The sequence below is a fragment of the Rousettus aegyptiacus genome, unplaced genomic scaffold (assembly GCF_014176215.1).
Source record: "Rousettus aegyptiacus isolate mRouAeg1 unplaced genomic scaffold, mRouAeg1.p scaffold_m13_p_3, whole genome shotgun sequence".
NCBI lineage: Eukaryota > Metazoa > Chordata > Mammalia > Chiroptera > Pteropodidae > Rousettus > Rousettus aegyptiacus.
In genome coordinates, this window is record NW_023416306.1 from 50131506 (window position 1) to 50156951 (window position 25446).

The following is a 25446-nucleotide window of genomic DNA, read 5'->3' on the forward strand; positions in this document are numbered from 1 at the left end:
TGGGTGGTGGGGTGGGGGTCACACTGTCAGCAGTCACTAGGAAGTATAGAGAGAGGGTGGGCACAGGTCGGGCCTGGGCTGGCTCTGGGGTAGAGACTGAGGCCTAACCCAGTCCAAGAACAGTGACTAGAAGCCTAGTTAGAGGGAATTTCTGGGGGGCACTTCCAGGAAACAGGATGTGGTTGGATTTTCAGCTGAGGTTACCTGGGATCTCTTATTTGAAGAAGCCATCGCAGTTCATCCTGGGCACTGCACCCTGACATGACTGAGCACCTCAGAAGCTGCAAACCACTCAAAAACCCAAAGAGATGACTTTGTAAGATCTGATCAGGATTCCCTTGCTGCGCTCCAAAAAAGCAGAGGAGCTTGAGGATACCTCCCTGGACAAGTCTTAGGGTCCCCAGGGTGCTGGATCTTGTCCTGAAATCCCATCTGAGGGAGGGGATGATGCCAGCTCCCTTGCAGTCTCCATCCTGGAACAATGCCCAGGCATCCTCAAGGCCCCTAAATTAGCAGCCATCACAAGGAGACTTTAGCCACACCTGGGAACTTCCAGGTCAGTACCTCCCTTCCATCTGGTCTTGCTGCCAATCATCCAGGGGCCCAGGTTAGTTGTAGAGTCCAGCTTAGCACAAATCTTTAGCTTCTTGGCTCAGAACTTTGTCCTCCTTTTAGACGGATATCCGCCATGAGGCCTTTCAGGGAGTTACTAAGCATAACCCCAAGGTTCAGGTTGAAGTTGCTCTCCTCAAATCCATGGACATCAAGGGCTTGTATCTTAATAACTTTTTAACAAAATCTCCTGAATCAGCCTCAGTTCTGTCTCAGGGCCTTTGCACTGGTTCTTCTCTCTGTCTGAAATGCTCTTCCTCTATCTTCATATGGCTGACTCCTTTTCCTCATTTAGATCTGTTTACATTTCCCCTGCTTTTCAGAAAGGATTTCTGTGTCTTGACTAATAAGGCTTAACCCCTCCCCACCCCTTGTTTGTCTCTCCTTTGCCATTTCCAGTGACGATTATCCAGTATCCAGTAGGTTGGTAATGTCCTCATACAGGACAGTACTAAATGGAAACTAGAAAGCCACAGGATTAGGAAGGAGAGGGCCCCCGAGAAGTTATGGGGAAGGGGAACTTAGTGGCCATTTAACCTAAGTCCTCAGTGGATAAGAACGCTCACATCCCTTAATTCTGTTTTTTGTCTGCCCCCTGCCCCCCTCCCCATCCACAATGGATGCAGAGAGCTGGCGAGCAAAGGCAACTGTCCTGTGCCACTGAAATGCTTCTGGGCTATACACATTTGACAATCAGGGTGGATTACAGTGTCAGATCAAATCAGTCCTGGTTCAGTTAGAACCATCAAAGAGAAAATTTTGTCTGCCCCTTGCAAAGCACAAAACCCACTCTCCCCAGCAGATAGTTATCTCTCAGGACATCACAAAGAAATCAGGAATCTTCTATTTCCTCTTCTTGATCAGGAGTGGGTGAGCCTAGATGATCTCCAAATCTGACCCTTCAACCCTGAGGGAGGGATGAGGAAAGGTGTAAGGTGCCCAGTTATTTCTGAATTTCAGATAAGCAACAAATAATTTCTTTTTAGTAAAAATATGTCCCATGCAATAAATGGGACATACTTATACTAAAAAATATTGCACGGCACACAGTTATACTAAAACATTATTCATTGTTTTTCTGAAATTCGAACATAACTGAATTTTCTTTATTTTATCTGGTAACCCAATGGAGGAGGGACCAACAGTTAAAATAAATGGCTTTCCTAGGATGAAATACTGGATTGGGGAAACCAGCCCATACTTTTTCAGGGGACTTTTTGAGGGGAAGAATGAAGTTGGTTTCTTTCATGCCAATTAAGCAATCACAGATGATCCCACCAGAAATCCAAACTCGTGACTAACATGGGACTCAAGACCAATGGCGGGGGGTGAGGGGGAGATTGAGAGCCAGGGAAGCAATCTTCACACACAGGGCCAGCTGCAGACGGAGGACGATCTCACCCAGGAAGGTAAGAGCACTGCCTTCTCACGCTTGGTTGTGGTCCTGTTCTTTTGGAACAGGTTTTGGGAGGTTTGGGTGACTCCTTCGGCCTCCCTCATTGCCTCCCTGATACTTGGCTGTCCGCGGAATTTCTCCTCAATGTCTGTAATTCTCTAGCTTCTGAAGGCTCACAAAGTCTCCTTCTAGATCCTCTCTCTACGCTGCCGAGAAGCAGAGCAGAAAACCAGGAAAAGCGATGGCTCAGGCTGTGAGCCACTTGAGAACAGCACCATTCTCCTGTCACTTGAAGGACCGCTTCTCTTGGTTTGGGTGGGGTCAGGGGCATTTGCTGTCCCTACGCTGTTTGCCAAAGCTCTGAGCTGGAGGTATAGACTTATAAAAACAATTTAACACAGAATTAATTGAGTTTTGTGTCTGTAATATTGAACACGGGGTTCACCCCTATGTTATTCACCTGAGCTGATCAGTGAGTTTAAATTTAATTTCTTTTTTGCTACTGGCAAGGGCAAATTACACATGAAATTGCCCCAATAGAAAGGGTTCATGTAAATTCCCCACTCTGCTCCCCCACTTTTCTCCTGCTGTTTTAAACAGGCTCATTTATATAACTCTATGGGGATCAGGCCTTTGAAATTCATGAGAAAGGGAAGAAAAGTACATAATAGCAAGGAGAGAAGGGAAAACCACTGTTGGTTTTTAATAAGCACACTTTATTACGACCACTGCAGTCCATGAGTTTTTGTTCATCTATTTGTATTATAGTTTAATATAGTTTAATAATATAAATAAATATAAATATAAGTAATTTTTAAAACCCCAGTCATGAGACTTGGACAAGGGAAATTGCAGAAATGGGTTTCAGTTGAAGGGCCAAAAAATTGTTAAGAAAGTCAGGGTGTGGGCGTCTTCAGCTTGTTTCAGGTGGGGTGAGTGTGGACCAGACCAGGCACCTGTATGAGACAGTTTCCTTTGTTGGAAAGTGGGCTTGGGGATGCTGTGCTCAGCCACACACACATGGCGTCCAAGGATTGCTATCTAAAACCTCTGGAGAGACATACTCCTTTTCTTTTATTAACCACAGTCTTGGATCAGGGAAAATAAAGACTATTAAAAATGCTTTTTAGTTGTTTTTCTACAGTTTATGTTATAGAGTCAAATCAAAGGGAAACAAAGAACATTTTTCACTCAAATAATAACTCAGTTTGAAAGTTTTGCTTTTGTTTGTAGTTTCTTCTTTGAACTTAATTTTTCAGTTGGTGAAAGGAGTTAGAAACCTGAGCAATTTCCACCCAATAGCAATGAAAGGAGCACAAAGAAAACCCAGAGGTCCCAACCATTGTTAATGGTCACCTAGAGGGAATGTCTCTGTGAGTCTTTATGAGCTGATGAGCAAGGACTCTCTGGATGTATTAAATGATACCTGTGTACCTCTGCTGTTAGGTGTTCTGTCACCTGATCCCACGAGATGCCAAGTGAAGAGGCCAACTTTGTCTATGGGTACCACAAGAGAGGACACAGCCATGCATACCTCACAGCTGAAGAGTAAGTTCCAAATGGACCCGGTGTGGTTGCTGCTTGTTGACATAGCCTCTGACTCCCACCAGCACAAGGCTGTTCGTAAATCTCTCTAGTGTTCATTTCTCCAAAGGGTAAAAACCATGACAATGAAGCAAGAAGACTTTGTGGTTCCAGAAGGAGCTCACAAAAGCTTCTCTGAGGCTGAATAGGCAAGGAGATAGGAATGATCAAAAGTTGAATCTGGCCATTTTTACCTGCATTCTTGGCTGTTCGTGCTTTGCTGTAAGTTCCCAGGCTGAAAAACATGTCTGGGAGCAAATTATCTCTTTCTTTAAGCCATGTTCTGTCTCACCTCAGGCTCCTGGAGGTGGTCTGCAGACAGAACAAAGGTCAGTTGCCAAAGAGCGAGTGGGCATGAAGGCCAGGTGTGTGAGGCTCCACCTGCAGACTGACTCCAGGGTGAAGATGGTGGTCAGAACCTTTGCATCATAACCCTATCCTAAGGAAAGGCATTTTTTGTGTTATGAATCAATTAAAAATAAGTATTTATATGATTAAGAATTTCTAAATGCTAAGTAAGCATTGTATGACCTGCCCAAGATGCTATTCTTGTCTCTGAAAAAAAAAATCTCTATCTAGTGGAAGAGTTAGGCATGAGAATAATTTTGGCAAGAGTAAGTGCTGTAATGGGAACATGGGCCGCAGGGACATGATCTGCAGGTACTAGAGTGGGCACGGGCATCAAGGCGGGGGGCGCCACCCCCTGAGTGGGGATCTAACAAACAAACAAGGAACCAGGTTTTTATTTGGACCATATCTTGAGTGGTCTGTTGAAATCTTCCTGCAAACCTACTCTCTCTTAGGAAAGAATGGTTGAAAATCTTTACCAGACTGGACTAGCAGGGTGAAGCAAGTGGTAGAACCCATCAGAGGCACCGAGGAAGCATTCAGACTGGGAGTATTTCCTCAGAAGGTCCTGTGGGATTCTCTAAATCCCTGCATGGTCATTCGGGGGTGGAGGTGGGCAGATCTTCTGAAAACGTGTTCTAACAGCAAAGGTATACTCTGTCAGGGGTACATTGCACATGGTACTGGGGAGGATATTATTTCAGCTTCTGCATGAAGACTCAACAGACCATTGCTGTGAAACCTCACTAGAGAGGAGTTCTCAGTTGAAGGGGCACAAGTCACCCATGGAGCTTGAAGAGACACAGTTTCCTAGGCACTGCCACCCAAGAAGCTGATGCAGTAGGACTAGGAGCGGAGGCCCTGTATCTGCACTTTAATATGCATCTCAGGTGACTCCACTGCAGGAGGCATTCGGGTGACACTTTGAGGCCCCCAGCCCAGGTTGGTAGTGGGTTCTTTTGGTGCGTCTAGCATATCCTGGTGTTTTCCACTCTCAGTCAGTCAGTCAGTGTGTGTGAGTGCAACGTGACTGTGCGTAAAGAGGTGGAACAGAGCTCTATCTGTGTCAAGATATCCAAGAGGATAACCGCAGATCTGGTGGGTAAAATCAGAGCGCGGGCATGCTGGGAATTCAATCAGCTGCCTTCAGTCATGAGAAGCCACTGAATGCTCCTTGTGACAGCCTCATTACAAGAAAGGGTGATACAACAGGGAAAGCACTAGCCCAGGAGATGCAAGACCTGGGTCTAACCCAAATTCTAGCACTCGCTTGCTGGGTATCTCAGGCCAGTCGCTGTGAAAGCTGGTTCTGCCGCTTGCCTATTGTGCAACCTTAGGCATTTTAACAGCCTAAAGTCTTGTGATGTCAGCTGTGAAATGAACATCATGCCTCCCTCAGAGGATTGTCATGAGGATGGAATAAAAGCCTATATATGGGGGGCTTTGGCACAAACTGGCGCTAAATGAGTGCTAGAGCAGCTGCTAAGGTGTTGGTGATACTGATGAACCGTGGTAGGTTTCAGCTTCATGATCAAAAAGTGGGTGGACTGGACTGCATAATTAGGTCAGCGTTTTATTCAGTACTGGCATCCCATTTTACTCTTTCCTTTTTGGAGATGAACAGGATAGGCTTGGTGCCTCAGTGGCCTTGAGATGGAGGTGGTCCAGGAGGTGGTACTGGCAAAGGTCTCTCCAGGAGACGCTTCAGTTAGACCTTGCTCTGCCTTCAGCTGCTCAATCTCTTATAAATCACCCAACTCTGCAGAGCCTTTCTTTAGTAAGTCACAGATAAAAGACTTAGTACTCTCCTCTTTGTTGATGTTGTTTATACTATGAAGTGGAAAATCAGGCAGATGTTAGCTAATTGACAACATTACGCAGTGAAAGCAGAGCCCCAGGCCCTGGAAACATGGGCCACTGTACACGGGATCCAAAAGGTTGGCTTAGACTCCCAGACTGCATCCTGCTGCTGAGGATCCTCCCCTTCTCAGTGATGCTACAGCTTTGTTCCAGGTTGAGCTCAGACACTTCTCCCCAGGGATAACCCCCATGCTATTTCTTTTAGTAATCCATTCCCGACCATCCGGGAGGTACTTACACAATATCTACAGCTTGCCTGATTCCAAATGTCAGCTGGACTCTCTGACTTGGCAGTCAGGCTGGCTGGAGAGGTCAGATCTCTAGCCTCAGCCTCCCCAGGATCTACCCCTAGCTTCATTCTGAGATGCCTCTTCTAGGTCACTCATGTCCAGTCCAGTTCTGGGTGACCTGCACTGGATTCCGGGAGCAAGTAGAGACCAGACAGATGCTTGCCTAGCTAAGCATAAGTATGGGACACGTATCCTACTAGCTGGGCTGGACTTTGCCTCTCTATGTGATAGTTACAGTGTCAGAAACTTCTAAACTTCTAAACTTCTAAACCCCACAAGACATACTTCCAGTCACAGGCAGAATGTGCCAGCTTTAAGACCTCAATGGCTAGTTTTTAAGCTCTGTCTTCATTACCTTCTCTTCATCTCAACCAAAACCTGCACTGTGGAAAGATTCCCTTATTCTCACTAATGTCAATGACCTGTAAGAGGTTAAAATAACTTTTTGCCACAAACCCACATATTTGTAAATAGTTATTTTAAAGAAGACATCAAATGACTCCTTCATTTTGGAGAAAGACTGGTAGTATGAGGGAGAGATATGAATTTGTAATCATCCATACTTCATTTGTTCATTTGTTATTCATTTATTTGGCCATCTACACATCTGTCCATCCATCCATCCATCCATCCATCCATCCATCCATCCATCCATCCGTCTTTTCATCTTCAGAAAATAGTTCTTGAAGTACCTATGTGCCAGACCTTTTCTAGACACTGAAGACACAAATCAAAAAATAAACAAGCCCAAAACTAAAAAACAACTCTGGGAACTTTTTTCTTTCTAGAAGAAATAGGATTGCCACAACAAGGCTGCCTATGAGGGAAGGCAGGATGGGTTGCCATCATACTGGTGGAAAGAATGATGCTGAGTCTAGAAACATGAATATATTAATCAGGGCACAAATGGAGAGGAGACGGTGAGGAGTGAAGGGGGTGTTGGGCGGAGGGCCCAAACACAACTGAGAGAGACTCAAGTTCAAATCCTGGCTCTGTCTTGAGCTGCCTCTGTATGATCATCAGCAAGGGACTTAACCTATGTACTTCCTCATCTGTAAAATGGGGGTGATAAGTGGTACCTACCTTACAAGGTTGTTATGAGAATTAAATAAGTTAATGTATATAGAACGGTTAGCATGACACCCAGCTTATAATAGATGTTAAGTCAATGCCAATTACCTTTTCCTTTTTGTTGACTGATAGGGAAAATGATTTAAATCAGCCCTGATAAAAAGATAATTCAGTCTCAGTAAATATATTGTCTATATAAGGGTCAGTTGCTACTGCACCTCTTGCACCAGGAACCTGGGTGCTTGAGCGCATGCCAGTTAGCACAGCTCCTGTTGGCACAAACCTGAGAAGCTCCCAGAGGAGGTGCTGTCCCTGGATACAAGTGCTGGAGGTCTGGTGGGTACCTGGTGTGGCTTGGGATGGGAAACTACTTGGGGACTAGCGGGTGCTACTCTGGGCTGGCAAAGCCCCAGTGAAGATGAGAATATTTCATCACAATATGGAACAGGCTTCTGTACCAAGATGGATTTGTCTATCTGTTGGGCCCAGGGCTGCGGGGATTGGCATCTTGACAGTGATCCTCGGAATTTTACTGTTCATCGGCTGCTGGTATTGTAGAAGACGAAGTGGATACAGAAGCTTGAAGGTTGGTAAAGTTCCCACTGCTGGTATCCTTCCAGATCCAGGATTTTGCTTCCTCTTATTTCTCTGCATTTCTGAGGAGTGGGGCAACTTTCTCAAGATCACCTCTAGCTCTGATTTCTGGTTCTGATGAGTCTTTCTCTACATTGTACTTCTTGCAACTCTTTCTTGGCCTCTGCTAAGGATCGAACTCCACCCAGGAACTTGGTCCCTCCTTGGTTGCACTCACAGCAAACTTGAGTGTGTTTGTAACTGAGAACTGATAGTTTGTGGGGCCCAGGGGAAGAGTTCATGTTCATGGTCCTCTTGCACAGCGAACAGCAGCTTATGGGACACTCAAGGTCCTACCAGTCCCTTGGGGGATTCTCACTGGCTCGGTTACTCCACTTAGTGGCCTGCTCGTCTCACCTTGCCTCTTCAACCCTTTTCTCTCAGGTTGCCTGAGAATTCAAGGTTCTTCTAACTCTGTTATACCAAGCAATCCAGCAAACCTAAAAGTCACATAGCCATCAGTGCAATGCAGAGACCATTCACTCCTCAGTAGCATAGAGGAGCACCAGGTTTTTAACAGTCTCCATCCTCCTCCGATGGCCAATGTGGTTTTAATGGGATTTTTTCTTCTTTACCCATATGAGCAGGAAGCTAACAAATGACAGTCCAGTCTTGGGGCAGCAGGATCTTCCACAAATAGAAAACATCAACTGAGTCTCTAAACTATAAAAACTACAGATTTCAGAAACCTTGCTTCAAAGTCAGGTAGCATTTTAGCACTTAAGCACCCAAAGACTCTCTTTTCTTTTTCTTTTTTCTTTTCTTTCTCTTCTTTCTTTTCATTTCTATGTTTTCCTTTCCTTTCCTTCCATCCTTCTTCTCTCCCTCCCTTTTTTTCTCTCTCTTCTCCATACCTCCTTCCCCACTCCTTTCCTATTATTACAGATCTGAAAGCTTCTGAGGTTGATAGATGATGGGGAAAAAAATCATCTTTACAAAAGATGTTGGAAAGTCCTATTCCTTAGTAAGCAAGCACTTCATTCAGAGGAAAAGGTTCTGTGACAGAGGGGAGAGTTGGTTTGTCTGGGGAGCTGGAGCCTGGAACACTGAAGCAGAGAAAGGGAAGGTGAGAGCTGTAGCTTCAAATTCTTTTCCTCCTTGCCAGGAAGCTTGAGCAGTCCCATCTATCCCTTTTCCTAATGCCCATCTTGCCAGTGTCCGAAATACAAACTGTGAAAGACAGGGCAGATTTGGGGGCTGCCATACCCACCATCCAGCAGTCCTTCAGCGTGTTGACATTTAGTGGGAAGAAGGAGAAGTTGCTAAGTCTGAATAAGAATCCAAACCAAGTACCATGGAAAGCCTTGGGGTATGAGGTTATGGATGGGACTCTTAATCATATAACACCTCTCTGTGGCTATCCACAACAGGTTAGATTGAAAGGGACTTTGCAGTCTGCCACAGAACTCCATCTGTACCGCTAGCATAAGGTATGACATTGCCTTGTAATTGGTTACTTTTTTTTTTTTGTCTCTTCCCTCCCTTCTCTTTTCCCCATTTATGAACTGGAACAGAAAATATTTCTTACCCATCTATATGCCTGGCACATGGCAGTCTACCCAATTGTATGGCATCAGGATTTGGTCTCATTGTCTACTATTGACCTACTTGGTGACTTTATATTTTAACCTCTCTGAGCCTTATTTGCTTTGTTCTATACCTAGACACATGTATATACATTTTTATTTAATATATTTTTCTACATATTTTTTAAATTCATTCTATGTTTATGTATGAAAAACACAATGACCTTTTAAGGAGTAAAAGTTTACAAACTCTATATGTTGGTACCCATTTCCTAACTGTCCACAACTCCTAGTTTGATGCTACTGGACAAAAAGACAATGTTTTTTTTTTCCCTTTCTGCTTCAACATTCTCATCCTAAACTCATTCAATTTAAGAATAATGGAGAGTCTTCACATCGTGGGCTCAGACACGGTGAATATCTTACTTGTTAAGTTTGAAGTTTAACCTATCATGCCTCCATTCCTCTAGGTTGAGATCAGTTATTCGCAGTTTCTGGAATTTTTATGAGATAAAACTGGTTCCCCTATTGTCTAAAAATGCTGTCACTTATTTTTTAAATTAATATTAAAATCTTGTTTTGACACTTTTCTATTTCCTGAAATCCCAGTTTGGGGATCAGCAGTCTAAGAAATGTACCCAAAATTATGTAAAATAGTGTATTACGTATTACATTTAATTATCTAATGACCTGTCTCTTTTCACTGATTCTATTTTCATTTTTTTTCTATTATCATTTTAAAACAGAACATAATGACAATAAATGCAAACTCAGGTATCTAAGTTATTCCACCTTTTACAACTTTTATTAGGCTTTAAAATGTTTACTTTCCCACTTTCACTGACCACAGAATGGTAGCACAGTTGGTTGAAATTGAGATCTCCTAAAATTTCTCCCTTGGCTAACATGTCTCCTTAGATCTGGAAAACTTTTGAAAGGAGAGATGGCTTTTTGGAGCAATGTGTTTCTGCAGGAAAATTATTTGTAATCACTATAAGTTGGTTTTTGTATTTACCAACTTTATCCTTTCACTTGGAAGTTTAAGACATCATACTTTTGATTCCTGGGGAAAATTTTCAAGTCCTCCCTGAACGTTCAGTTTATACTCATGTCTCATGGTGTTCTTTTTCTCAGTGCATGGTCAGGGGCCTCTCTGCACTCCAATCATCTGGGGTTCTGCTAAAATGCAAACTCTGGGACCAGCTCTGGTGGCGAGACCCAGGCGCCTGTATTTTAACACTCACGCTTAACTTTGAATACAAATGCAGAGAACTGGCAGTGAAATGAAGGAATGGATCATGTTCCCTTCCTATGGCAGGAGAGAGATTAAAAAAAAAAAGAATAAAAGCAATAATTGAGTAAAGGAAGGGAACACATTAAACACCTTTTCTGAGGTATATCACTAGGAGTTGGGTAGGGAAGCAGAACTGCCTTGCATCCTCAGGTCAAGATAGGGTCATTGTGCATATATCTTTCCAGGAGGTAGGCTCAATAATAATTTCTGGCCCAAGTTTAGGAAAACTACTTCTTTACAGTCTGCAGACTGTATAAGCATCAGCCCGATCCATGTCTGGACTCATCCAATTGATGTTCCAAACACTTCTCCTCCCTGGGAAATCTGCCTTCATGCCCTTCTCCTCCAACCTAGTAGATAGGCCTCAACGATCAGTCACAGTCTGCAGACGAGCCTAAAGAGCCGCTGATGACCTGCACAGCCTCTCTGTTCTAGCCTCCCTCAGCTAGAACCACAGAGAGTATGCTGCTAATGCTCCACTGGCTGGATTGACTTATGGATATGTTTGGGTTTGCATTTTTAAAAACTGAGTTAGGTACCAATATTTAAAGTAATATTTTATATGAAAATCTCGATTTCTAGATTCTTTTTTCAAATCAAAGGATCTGAGAAAAACTGGCAGCTATACAGTGGTTATCCCTTTAAATGGGCTCTCTGGGCCCTCCTTTCCTATGGCCCACACCTGACCATACTTGATCCCCTTGCGTCACCTGCCTGGTCCTTGTAAGTATCTGAGTTAAGCTAAGTTGCCCAGGTGCAGGCATAAGAAGGTGCGTTTTCTGTAGAGCAGTGGTTCTCTGTGTGACCCTGGACCAGAGTATCACCTGGATACTTCTTAGAAATGCAAATTCGTAGGTCTTACCACAGACCTACTGTGTCAGAAATTCTAGGTGTGGGCCCAGCAATGTGTTAAAACAGGCCTTCCAGGTGACGCCGATGCATGCTAAAGTTTGAGAATCATTGTAGAGAATTTAACAGTAATAAAAGGGACTAAAAACTAGTCGGCTTTTTATAATCATCATATGCTAGCAATTTTAAAGAATGTCAGTGACGAAACACTCCACCTCACCAGGGTGAACCGCTCCTGCAGTCTACACTTCGGTTTGTGTCTCTGTCTTGTACAAACTGTTATCATTCCAGTCTAGGGCTGGAGAGCATCACCTCCTAAAACCTCTGCAAAGCACTAAGCTTTTACTTCCACCACCAATAACTCAGGGCTATTTTGCATAACTTGGCCTTAGACTGATTTGTCATCATTGTTGCAACTTAACTTGGAAGCTGAGGACTATAACCATAGCACATCTATTACAGCATATGCATTCATAGTGTTTAAGATAGTTTGCTGTCATTATGGAGAAGGCAGAAATAGAGTATTCCTGCTGTCAAATTGTCATACACTTGTCTTCACTGTGATGCCAGCTCCTGTCTCACTAGCTCTGATCTACTCCACTAACAATCATTCTCCGAGGTTCATTTTTTAGATTCACTCTTTTTCTCCTTCCCTTTAAAAATATTCTGACTACTGGGTGTCAGACACTGTACTAGGTGCTTCACCTTTAATTCCCGCAAACACCGAGAGGTAGGTAGTATTACCCTCCTATTACAAATGCAAACACTGGAATTCAGAGAGGACACATAGCAAGTAAGTGGCAGAAACGAGGTTAAAATCCATTCTTACAATATCAGCTTCTTTCTCTTTTCTTTAATTGACTCAATTATTTCTTCTTGCTCATTGACCTTCATGAATTCACATTTCAGGACAAAAGTCTTCATGCTTGTACTCCAAGTACTTTAATAGGAAGATGTTCATGTGACGGGCTTGGTCGCCAGGACAGCAAACTGCCTTTTCAAGAGAACAATTGTGAATTTGTGGTAGGTTGATATCCTACATCTTGGTGTTTTCATGTATGGCTACTTTTAATTCAAATGAATCAAATTACTTCCATTTAAAAAGCAAGGACAATGTGAATATATTTAATGCTACTGAACTGTATACCTAAAATGGTTGAAAAAGTAAATTTTATGTTACGTATATTTATTTGACCATAATAAAAAATAAATAGTAAAGATAAAAACCCGAAGCAGCACAGAGATTTTCTTAAATTGTGTTCCCTCACTCCCAGATTTTCCAGGGTCAATAATGAGAGTCCTACATGTAAGATCCAAAGGAAGAACTTTGTTCTGAATACAATGTCCTTTTGTCTTATGTTTTTAGTATATTTGTCTTTGTCTTGAACATAGATATATTTGAGAAAAAAGGACCTGTTATTACTTGTGCAGAGTTGTGCTGTCCAACAGAGTAGCTACCAGCTACATGTGGCTACTCAGCACTTGAAACACAGTGGTCTGAATTAAGATGTGCTGTACTACATACTAGATTTCAAAGACTTAGTATGAGTTAAAGAGCATAAATAATTCACAAATGATTTTTGTATTACTTGTTGAAATACTTTGATATGTGAGGTTAATAAAATATATTATTAATTTTACCTGCTTACTTTTTTAATGTGCCTACTAGAAATTTTAGTCACATACGAGGTGCGCTCTGTTTCTATTGGACAGCGCTGGTACAGATGCCATATATCATAAAGGCTGAGAGCACTGGCTCCCAAGCCAAATAACTGTGTTTCTTCTTAGCTCCACAATTTACTGTGTGTCCTTGGGCAAGTGACTTAACTTCCCTGTGCCTCAGTTTCCCAACCTGTAATATGAACACAATGAAAATTGTTGTGAGAATTAAAATGAAGGCCTGACACATTTGTGTTCTGTTGATTGTAGCAATGGCTTTCAGACACAACGGCAAGGATTTATCCATGCGGTAAAGATGCAATGTATGTTAGTGTCTGTAAACAGGGTTCAAGAATTCATTAGTTAGGGTTTGAGACTTCTACTGACAAGGATAATCCAGGTATAGATAAATTTTTGAGATTTGGGAAGCCCCTTAGCCCTATTATTCTTTACTCTTGATCCCAATGTTTCAACATTCACACTTGTGAAATTTAATGATTACCTCATTGAGTGGAAATTAGAAGTGGGCACTGAAAAGTTTCAGTCTAGAGCGAAAGTACAGATATGATGCTATTTTGACTTAATCACTCTCCCAGAAACATGCACTGTTGCCAAGCCCATATTTTCCCTTTGTCATTCTTACAGGTTCCCAATGCTCCACCTGCCTATGAGAAAGTCTCTGCAGAACAGTCACCACCACCTTATTCTCCATAAGAGCCAGCAAGGCCCTTGAGAGATGCTGAAGTGATTTCCCTCACATTTTTCCCTAAATTTAATATGGGCATTTAATGATCTGCTTCAAAATGCTGTAGTGTACATCACCTCTAATAATAAGCTCAGTGTTAAATTCTTAGTAGGGCAAACAGCAATACTAATTGAGAAAATGATGAAAAATATTAAAATGGAAAAACTTTGTCAATAAACGTGTAATGCATGATTCTGTACCAGTAGTAACGTTTTAAACCTACAGTGTTGTATTATTTTCTGAGAGACAGTTTTCAAGAGTGTGTGTTGGGACCATTCAATTTTTTAAGTAAAATTTGGCTAAGAACTAACACACTAGTATTCTGATTTTTGGAGAGCAACCTCTTGACCAAATTGTACTCTAACATAATTGTGACAGGGGAGTTTAAGACCAAGTTTAAGACCAGGAACTGATTAACCTACCAAATTATAGTCAGATTCATGTGAGGAGGAAAGTGTCAATAGTGTCTTTTTGTGCTCCAAAATTCCATGATGCTACAATAACATACCACAGAAACCTGTATCTTAAGTAATACATATAATGCAGTTCTAATTACATGTTACTTCAGGGCTCGATACTAACATAATTAATGACAAAGATTTTTTGTTAAGGCGATGTCAGAATGTAAATAAGTAAAACCTTATTTTACTTATTTAGCTGATGTTTTGCTGTAAATGTCCCAGTGGCAATTTAGTTCTTTTTATCTCCCAAATCCCTCTCAAAAGAACATATAGAAGAAATCATAAAGAATTTGAGATTCTGAAATAGTGTAATTATTTGCATAGTAGCATAATAATTTTTTGTTGTTGACATCTACACATCACCAAAGTGTGGTATTATTTATCTATTATTTTCCTTTCCAGCAGCTCATTTTTTTTTTTTTGGCTCAAATTTATCATTATCCTAAGTGGAATATCAGTATTATTTTCCATAAGTAGAGGATAACTATAAAAATGAAGATAATGAAAGCAAATTATTTTTATGAAAACCTTAGGAAGATACAGATAGTCTGGAAGGTTCTCAACCTGAGACCTGCTTTCTTTACTATAGAGGGAGATTAGCAAGAATCGGAGAAAAGCTTCTAACAATTAAAAAGCTTATTAGAGAAAGAAATGACTTTCTCACTATGTGACTGTGTTATCTAATGCTGTCAGTAAACCACCTAAAATCATCTTGTGCCATTGGAAACACCAGTGTAGCACAATGGCATCATTTTCTACAACAGACAAGATTACACTGCAGAGGAAAAATGCTGAAGAGACTTATTACACACATTGAAAAAGAAGTCATTCGAAAAAATACTAAAATACTTCCCTGCCCTTCCTGATCCTGTCCAGTCTTACTGCTTAAAATAAGCCCCATTCATTCCATTTTCAAACAAATTCTAAACAAACTCTCTCTGACAACTGGCTAGCTCCTCTGTTTATCACAGGCCTACTCTCAGCTTTAATCCTCCACATTTATAGAATAATCTGTGGCTTGAGCCCTGGGCCCTTCAAAGATTTCCCAGATCATCATGTGCTGAGAATTCTCTCCTTTCTCCAGGGAAAAAGGCTCTCTTCACAGAGTCCCTCAAGGCAGTGTCCCAGGTGATGGGCAAGGATGGTTGAGCTGAGTCTGCCAGAGAGAAACGAGGAGAGTGAGATTTTGTTTTTAGGAAAGCCTAAAACTGCTATCCCAAGACTGTAAGATGAAAGTAAACGTGTGCAAAATGAAGGAACAGGAAAAAAATGTGTGACTACTACAAATGAAAGTGGCTTTACATGACAAAGAGAGCCCATTAAAATCTCTGAAATTATACTAAAGGTAAGTTTTCCTGCTTTCCTTAGAAAAGATTACAAATTGGATGGCAACTTGAAACTAGACAAAGTGAAAATAAAATTGAGAACCCCTGTCAATCAGAAGACAATCTGAAGAAATACTTTGATCCTGTTAAGTGTTTCCTTAAAACAGCTTGAAGGAGGAAAACAAGGACTATTTAAAAGTTAAGTGAAGAAGATTAAATGAACAAATTACTTACATGGTCCAAATGGTCTCCAAATCTTTGTAGTCTGAAAATAGTTTGAAAGTGAGATTCAAAAGCTTCAGCTAAAACTTCAAATACTGCCTGAACTACATCAAGAACATGTAACACAAATTTGCAGAAGATCAACTGAGAATTTACTGCTTAGAAATCTAGAAGAAACCTTCTGAAATGTACAAAAACATTAGCCTTATACATCAGAAGTAAGACTCCTACAGGAAGATGGCCTTGAGAAAAAGTTAGAAGGAAGCACTTTCTTTTTGATAAACTGGGTTGTTTCCTGTGGTTGGTAGCCTGGCGCAAAGAAAGCTCACTGAGCTAAGTAAAAAAAATAATCACAACAGCAAAAATTGGCTGAAGTTTAAATTCCATCTTTTCCCAAGTGTCCTCCTGTCTCTGGGCAGAGGCTGGGGAGTATTAGGGCACTCCCTGAATCAGGTCCCTAAGGAAGGAGGGTTAAACTGTGTGGGTTCAGGCATCTGGGTCACCTGTAGGTTTGATTCAGGTTTACAGAAGCCAAGTCCTAAATATCTATCACAGGATGTTTTCTAAAAATAATCTAGATCAATCTTTTTCCAGTTTAACTGTTCTCATTGATGTTACATTTGCTCAAATTGAAGTTTGATAAGATCATAATTCCCAAGATGTTTTTGAGGATCTAGATGATTTTAATAAAATTTTTATAGATATTACAGCATTTCATTACTTTCTAGAATTAGATCCATATAAGTATTGTATTTAGATAGAACTAAATGGTCCACTACTACTTAAGCCATAATTAAATTTTTACATGATCAGGGAAAGACATTTAAATTAATAAAGACCATTTATATATGCTATAAGCTATTACAGAAACCTATAAAAACAAAAAATTCATTTATAATAAATTTTAGTTTAGTACTAAATTCATAGTTAGGGGAGATCAATACTTTGTCCATGACGTTCTTTGCTGTTCAAAATTTCTAAGTTTTATGCAAAATAAAAGCTTTCCCTTAAAAAAAAAAAATCCCTTTCTCTATCCTTCTCAATCTGAATATGGGCATTACTTCAGATATTGCGGGTTCAGTTCCAGACTACTGCAATAGGGTAGTACTCTCTTTGCTGGTGGAGGGTCTTGCTTTCAATTTGTAAAAAAACGAAACACGGTATCTGTGAAGCATGATAAAATGAGGTTATGTTTGCGTTTTTTCCCACCTCTCTATTGCTACCATTACTGTCAGATAACAGGTCTTCACACTATCTGCTTGACCCACCTAGTAACTTGTAGTAATTGGCCTCCTTGTCTCTAGTCGGGTGACTGAGAGCAGCTATTATGTGGCAAGCATTGGGCCAAGTGTTTTACATAAATTCTCATCTAACCCTCAGTAATTCTGCACTGTAATTATCTTCATTTTACATCTGAATGTACTACCATTGCTGCAAAACCTTCAGTACTCCCCAATTACTTTCAGAATATTTTCCAGTCCTCTACCACCCAACCCATTTTTTAAATCACTGGTCCACTTAACCCATAATACTCCAAACTCAATTGCTCTGTTCCCTATATGCTCCTTGTGCTTTTATTGAGATATCACATATACCATTGTATTAGTTTTAGGTGTACATGATTTAATGTACATATATATTGTGAAATGATTACCAAACTTAACACCCATCAGCAGTTACAAGTTTCTTGTGGTTAAGAACTTTCAAGATCTACTTTCAACTTTCAAACATACAATACGTATTGTTAACTGCCTCTGGGTTTTTGCAGGCCTGGTTCTAAACGTATTTTCAGTTCTAACACAAATGCCACGTCTTGTATGAAACATTCTTTGGCACCTCCCTACTAAATTCTTAAGAGTTCTTTATTCCTTTGACATTTACATTTAACTTGCTATATTCTTTTGGGGTGTGTGTGTGTGTGTGTGTGTATGTGTGTTGAGGACAGGAATGGGACTTCATTCATGTGTTGTTCCTGTATCTTCCGCAGTATATGGCTCTCAATAAATGTGTAGAATGAATTTACACTTCTTCGAATTTAAATTTGTTGATAAACACACATACTTTTGATTCTCTAACACTTCTTATATTGCTTTTAACTACAGAAGTTTCTCATATTCACATTTTGTTTCCAAGCAAACTATCAAGAACCTGAACTATGCTATGCCCTTCAGTTTTATTAAGAAAGCACAAAGCAACATCTTGTGTATTATAAATGCTTGTTGAATAAATGAGTAAAAATATCTGGGGCAGATGACAGCATTATAGTAACAATGAGGCTTCAGGCTCAGGTGATGGCAAAACAACTTCTGGAATGACATGGTAAAATGTATATATCATCCTGATATGTAATTTTGAAAACTAAATTCCCATTGTATTCTGAGTCAATGATACACTGGATCAAGTAAACATTTTAATTTATCTTAGTGTACTTATTATAGCCATCATGTTTTAATCATAAAAATATTTGTCAATTACTAAATACATCAATTAAACTGAAGACTGAATGAAAGCACGGATCTAAATAGCTACTTAGCATTTATTTAGCTACAAAAAATTTAAGTTGTATATATATTTAATCACAATATTGATTTTGGGGTGTGTGCAGGAAAATCCATAGGAAATGATAGAAAAGAGCTAACATATTAGGAGATATTTCAACATTTTTTAACTTAGCATTTAAAATGATGCTGAATACAAACATCCACTGGCCTACTTCTACACTAAGTGTGGAAATATACCCTTTTAGTACCATGAAGCCTTTCAGGTACCATTGTGGTGACTTTTCTTCTTTTACTTTTACGTGATTGTGTTTATGGATGACCTTTAAAAAATACTCGATAACACTGAACACAAAGAATGGAAAATTTTGACTTTGTACTCTTTGGCCAAGATCCCAGGAATCCACATGACCTACCACACTGGAGGCAAAGGAAAAATAATTTGGCTTTTCGATTATATAAATCTACCAATTTAGTCAAATTTATAGTAAAAATCCAGTATTATTTTTAAAAACTAAACTAGATCTTAAATAATATTAAGTAGCTACCTAGATTTCTCACTCACTGAACAAATATGTATTGGGTGACTACTGTGTGCCAGTTGCTAGGATGACAATGATGACCACTGACAAGATCTCTTTTTAAGGATGACTGGCATTACATAATTGCATACAAATAATTTTATTACACTTGTGAAGGAAATGTCCCTCAATCTATGTCCTTGGTCTGTGAGTGACTGCAATATCATGATGCTGGCTTGGGTATGGTAAAGAGAGGGAGTTATGTAATATATAATGAGAACCTATAATGTAACATTAAGTCAAAGAGAACACCTATGAAGACCCTGACATGTCTCAATTTGCTAGGAACTAAAACTATAGAGTACAGTGAGCAAGGAGAATAAGTTGAAATGAAGCTGGAGAGGTAAGCAAGAACAGACTGAAGAGACTTTTAAGCCCTGAGGAGGAGGAGGGGAGTGCTTTACTCTAAAAGGTTCAACAAATCACACAGAGCTTCGAAGATCATATAATTTTGGCTTTGGAAGTGAGAAAAGAATTAGTAGTTAATAATTAGTTTAGGACCTTTGCTGAGATTAAAGTTGGATAGGGTAATTCAGTAAATTAGTTTCTAGAAGTAGAGATTCTAGAAGTAGAGATTCTAGAAGTAGAGTTTCTAGTAGTAGAGATTTCTTTCCACACGAAAGATAAAGTTTTAGGTTGTTTTAAAAGTTGAGTATATACATTCACTTATTGAGCACCACCTATGTACTGAAATCCAAGGTCTTTCAAAACTACAGAGAAAGAGGGAAGGGTGACTATAAAGTAGAACATAAGACATGCTTGGTAAAGATACTGTCTTAGAGCATAAATTCAGGTTTTTGAGAGCCTTTAGCAACTTTCCAGGAATACCCTCACTGTCCTCTCCACTTTGAAAATACATCTCAACATAGTTTCAAAGGAAGTCTTTAGCCCTTATCTTCCCTACCATTTTCAACCTTGGACTATAACTCCATGCGATGAGCTTCACAACGATATAAGTGAAATGTGGATAAGTATAGAGTATCCATAGATAATATAAAAATCCACTATGTATGAAATCTACCTTTCATTTAAAATGAGGCATATTCTAAAATACCACAAAGTCAAACCCTGAGAATAAGCTGATCTATAAAAATTGCTTTACTAGAATTTAAGTAACTACCCTGTAATCGGGGGCGGGGGGCGGTGGGGGGGAAGCAGAGTACTTAAAATGGAAGGTGTCCACATTCGTTATTCTAAACTAAAAATAATTCATGTTCTTCAAATCTTGCAAAATTAGTCAGTACAAGCCAACACCTCGATACATATATTTTTAAAAATATCTGGGAGAAACTAGGGAAAGGGTACATGGGACGAATTTCTCTGTACGATCATTGCTACTTCCTGTGCATCTAGAATTATTTAAAAATAAAAAGTTAAAAAAAATGTACCTGGGTTGTGTAAACAAGAGACCAAATACTTGACCTGAAATAAAATTACTTATTTCATTTAATATAACATTTGGTGGTGGACTAAGAGAAAAAAAGTTTAAAACAATGAAATCTAAAATTTTATAACATGTAATGTAAAATCTTGAAAAAATGGTTTAATGCATCATGGTCAAACACTGGCTCTACCACCCACTAGTGAGATTACCTTGTACAAATGCAAGCTATTAACTCGCATTTCCCAGCCTTAATTCCTTTTTGTAAAGGACTGTCTTCATTTTACATTCTATATTCTGTCAATGAACAAGAATGCACTTTAAAAATGGTGTTCAAACAAACAAATACAGCAACTCAGTTTATTTCATGCAGATTCTTCTGCATTGTTGCTAACAGTTCACTGGTCCGAAATACTAAAATACTTAAAAAACTATACATTATGTAAACAAAACATAAATAAAACAGCATAGTTCTTTGTACATATAGTTTAGTACAGGTTGTTAGGGTTTTAGGACTATGTACAATTTTACACCACGGACTGCATTTTCACAATGCATAAATATATATATATTTTTACAGAAACAAAAATAAGATTTCACTGACACAATACCATATTGTAGATACGCGCTGCAATAGTTGAAATTCAAGAAGAAACATATCAATGCAAGTGTGCAAAAGGCTAGCTTATTCCAAACTAGTCAAACTTGACTTTGTTCAATTTGATATACAGACAGGTAAAGCCTGTCTACTTTAAACTACCTCTGAACACATACCAATGAGTAAAATTAAACAGATATTTCCCTCCCCAAGAAAATAAAGTCTTGCTGCAAGCTAATGAAAAGATACATTGACACACACACACACACACACACACACACACACAAACTATGTATAATATATTTTCAACAGTATAATAAACAGTTAAAATTTTCATGGGAGTCAAAACAATGCCCCATTATTTAAAAACTGGCTCGTTTAGTCTAAATTCAAGATGCAGCTGTGTCAGGCTTCTCTATGCCAGATGACTGAAAAGCAGGGAAGATAGAGGCAGGATTTCGACTGGCAGATACAACAATGTGGGAGAGAGATGAAGAGAGTGAAGAAACCTTAGATGCTGGAGTATTTATGGTATTCAAAATGGCTCCTTCGGGGCTAACCAACAATTTTTTGACTGATGTATCCAAATGAAATACGGAAGTGCTACTTGGCAATGGAGGATTACTAGAGCAAATGGCAGAAACCAAAGATGTTTTAGCTAAAAGAGTAGTTGGAGGAGACTTAATTACTGAAGTCAATGACACCGTTGGTACAGGAGGTGGAACAGAAAGTTTAGCAGTTGTGTTTATGATTTGTGGTGTTGAATGTATTGTGGGTAGAGAACTTGGATTCCCAAGAGAGTTTCCAATTTTTGTAGAGGTTCTTAGAGACTGTTTTACAGGTTGTCCACTTAAAGAATTATTTGATGCTAGTGTGATCTTCTGGGCAGGATTATCTACTGGTGCAGGCTGAATGCCTTGGCCACTGTTAAGAACTAAGGGAGGTCCATATTTGGGATTAGTAGATATAAGAAGAACATGGCTGCCAGCTCCAAGACCTTGTGGTGGAACAATAAACCGGGTTCCATTAATCATGATCTGAGTACCAGGTGCCAAAGGTGTACTGGTGTTGATGACTATTTTTTGCTGAATACAAGGTTCACTGAACTGACCCCCAACCACACTAGTTACATTTGATGATGCTGTAGCAGTGTGAATGGCAGAGCCATCTGGAGTAGAACTGTAATTAGAGGTTGATTTTCCCAAAGCAGGAGACATTTGCTGGTTTGGCAGAGAAGTGAAATTGGAAATATTTATTATTTTACCGGGACTTGGTGAAAGGGATGGCAATTCAGCTTGAGGTTTATTTGTGTTTATATTTGTTGGCACTGTAGCTGATATCCCTGGTGACTGAAACTGGACAGAAGTCCGAGATTGTCTTTTAGAAAGAGATACAGAACGTGTGGTTCCTGGTACTGTTGCCACTTGTGGAACTGTGTTGATTATTTTAGGAGATATAGTCACAGGTGTAGGCAAGGTAACAGTAACAGGGATTTGCAAAGCTGATGTTAGACACTTAGGAGACACTGTTGGTTGTGTAGTTGAAATCAGAACAGATGATGCAAGATGTCCCGTTTTCACAGTTGATATAGCCACAGTGTTTCCGAGATTTGACGTGCAAAGTCTATTTGACAAAATAGGCATAATTCTTGAAGAGGTATCATTTCCACTGACTAAAACAGGAGGTCGTGTCCCAATTGAAGCAGAGGTTGAGGTCACTGAAAGAGAACCCAAAGATACATTTGCTCCTGAAAACATGTTTACTGCTCTTGCTGCAGAAACCACTGATTCATTAACAGGAGTAATATTTTGACTCACAAAATTTGAGCTTACTGGAATTGAATTACCACTTGTTGACAACGGCAAAACATAGCCCTTGGTACTTTTTTCTTCTCCTTTTGGGGTTACATTGTGCAGTATGTTAATCGATGGTATAGTCGGCACACTGCCCGAAGTATTTACAATTGCTTGACCTATGTTTAGTCCAATTTTCACATCTTTTATCTGAGACACAGTTGGTGATGAATTTATTTTTATTGGTGCTCCCACTGTAGATGGAATCAGTACTATCTGGGGCTGCTCTGGAGTCTTAACGTATGTTTTATTCAAGGGGGAAGGAAGAGTTTGTTTTAATGGTTCTGCCACAATAGTTGGGGTTGAAGTGCCACTGGGAATTGGAGCATTAATAAAAACTAATTTCTGGGCAGAAACACCTGTAGGTGTTGGTGCAGGTGTGACATTAATTGCAGTTCTACTTCCAGAAGAAAGAACAGATGGAGCAGACACTAGCATAAGTTTCTGAACTGCAGTACCACTGATCGCATCCCCATTTGTTGCTGCTGTTGCTTCTGATCTTGTAACAGGAGGACTTTTTGTGATATAATCTCCTTGTTGCTGCTTAGTTGGCGTACGAATAACATTTGCATTGGTTTGTCCGAAATTTCCTGTTGATAGACTAATTACGCTCATTGAACTATCTGCTGTTGATGGTAGCACAGTGCTGGAAGAAACAGAGGCCTTTAAGGGAGAAGAAGACATGTGTGAAGTTTTATCTATCACATGGGCCAAATTACCACTACAGGAAGGTTGGTTTAATGGAAGTTTGAGATTTTTCCCTAAGGACGGATTAAAGACAGTTGGAATGGAAACAGAAGTTGGTGTTTGGCCAAAAGGTGGGAGACTAGATGTAGCAGTGGTTCCAGCTACTGGTGAAAAAGCAGAGGATGACGTTGTTGATTTTGGCACCAGAAATGCCTGAAGTTGAGGAGCAAAAGTGAAAACTGAACTTGAAGATATACTATTGGGGGAATTTTGATCTGGATTGGTCTGTACTTTTACAACTCCAGTGTTCCCACCTCGTGTCCTAACCAGAATTGACTGTGAATCTCTTATACACACAGTTTTCAGTTCTTGCTTTGCTTCAGAAGAATCAGCAGTTTGTTGTGCAAAACAGTTGAGGGAACTACCAGGATTTGTAGATCCACTTAGTGTTGTTGCTGATAACAGAGGCTGAACTGTTGAGGAAATAGTGGGTGAAGCAATGGATTGGGGGAATGTGACTGCTGAAACCGTATTCTTGACTTTTCCTGTTTCACTTTGGCTATTCTTAACTGGTGGTATTAATAAATTACTCACGGAGGTTACAGGTGACAAAGGCTGTGGTCTAACATTACTCACATTTGACAAAGGTGCAATCGTCTTGTTGAAAACTGCATTAGGTAGATGGGAAGAAACAGCTCCTGCTGAGTTGGCAAGAACTGATGCTAAAGAAGAGTTTACATTTGCTGTCTGAGGGAAAGATAAACAATGTTGTTCTGTACCTTTCTGTTGAAGTGGTAATATTTCTTTTGCAACTGCTCTCCCTTCCTTGTGCTGAATCACAAAATTCTTAGGCAGAATGAGAACCTGCTGCATGATTTTTTCTCCTGTTTTAGGATCCAACACAGGTTGCATCTGAATCTTTACAGAGCTGTTATGAAGATCTATGGGCAACCACTGGCCACAGGGCATTTTGTATACCATCTGTAAAGGACCTTTTGTATTGGTATGGCAGGTCAATGCTGGCTTTATGGGGCTTGCATCTGGAGAAGATATAACTGGCTTTTCTACAGCAGAAGGACTTCTACCAGTAGAAGGGGGCAGTTGATTTGTTAAGGTCACTTTGTTCCCAATATTCTTTGCAAGCAAGGCCTGAATAGGTTTGGTCCCTTTCTGGAGAGTAGACACTGGTGTTGAATCCACTGAGGCAAATGACTCTGGAAATAGTGGCTCTGTATGCTTTGATTCATTCGAACAGTCAATCTGCATATCACTTTCCACATTCTCAACTGCTGTCTCATTTGTGCTTAACTTTGCTTTCTTCCTTGGAGAAAGCTCTTTTGTGCTGTCATCCAGATAACTAGTTTGTTTGGACTGCCGCTTAAGTGTTCTAGACAGTGTCTTCAGTACCTCTTTAGAAGGTAATTCCTTTTTTAACAACTTGCTTCTGGCCATAGAAAAGTCTGTTTCTGACAATTTCATATCATCTGAAAATTATCAAACAAGCGTTTTGTTAATATAAAACAGCTAATGATTAGCATAAGACCAATTATAAAAAAAGTCAATCTTTGAACTGAAATTTATTAAGAAATCTATAGGGTGATTTAAAAGCCTCAGCACTACTGATGGAAATTAAGTTGAGGTGACTTGTGACATAGTAATCTTGATATCATAAACATTTCCAAGAACAACCTATTATTAATAAGAAAGTTATTTTTGGCCAACTTCTGCTAATTTTGCTGACCCTACAAGTACAAAAGGAAATTTTACATCTTTTAAAGAGATCAAGCCAGCAATCAGAGCTCAGAATTTAGATTTGGAAAAGAATCTAGTCTGGTTCTACAAAGGGAAATTTTGATATCAAAGAGAGGTGTTCCTTCAGTCTAATTTATTTCTAGAGACTCTAAAGGATGAAAAATGTCTACCTTTTTCTAGTGTTTAATAATCCTTACAGTAAAAAAAAAATACATGTTCAT

The 25446-nt window shown here is 39.8% G+C and overlaps 2 protein-coding genes across 6 annotated transcripts in view; one reads left to right on the forward strand and one right to left on the reverse strand.

The window, feature by feature from the left end:
- The first annotated feature begins 1946 nt into the window (after positions 1–1946).
- On the forward strand, positions 1947–14103 carry MLANA (melan-A). 2 transcript variants are annotated; one of them, XM_016138373.2, is made up of 5 exons: positions 1947–2021; positions 3455–3556; positions 7651–7747; positions 12373–12486; positions 13768–14103. In XM_016138373.2, exons 2-5 carry the CDS (start codon positions 3480–3482, stop codon positions 13834–13836), a joined length of 357 nt encoding a protein of 118 aa, XP_015993859.2. In that variant the 5' UTR covers positions 1947–2021; positions 3455–3479; the 3' UTR covers positions 13837–14103. The 2 variants fall into 2 exon arrangements, with proteins under 2 accessions (XP_015993859.2, XP_015993858.2); XM_016138372.2 differs by lacking the exons at positions 1947–2021; positions 3455–3556 and adding an exon at positions 7142–7497.
- Positions 14104–20662: 6559 nt separating this feature from the next.
- KIAA2026 (KIAA2026 ortholog) overlaps positions 20663–25446 on the reverse strand; it is an 89003-nt gene continuing 84219 nt past the window's right edge. For all 4 annotated transcript variants that reach the window (XM_016138371.2, XM_036218290.1, XM_036218289.1 and 1 more), the window contains one exon: positions 20663–24957. In XM_016138371.2, coding sequence (XP_015993857.2) covers positions 21323–24957 — 3635 coding nt within the window. In that variant the 3' untranslated portion in view covers positions 20663–21322. The remainder of the gene's footprint in view (positions 24958–25446) is intronic.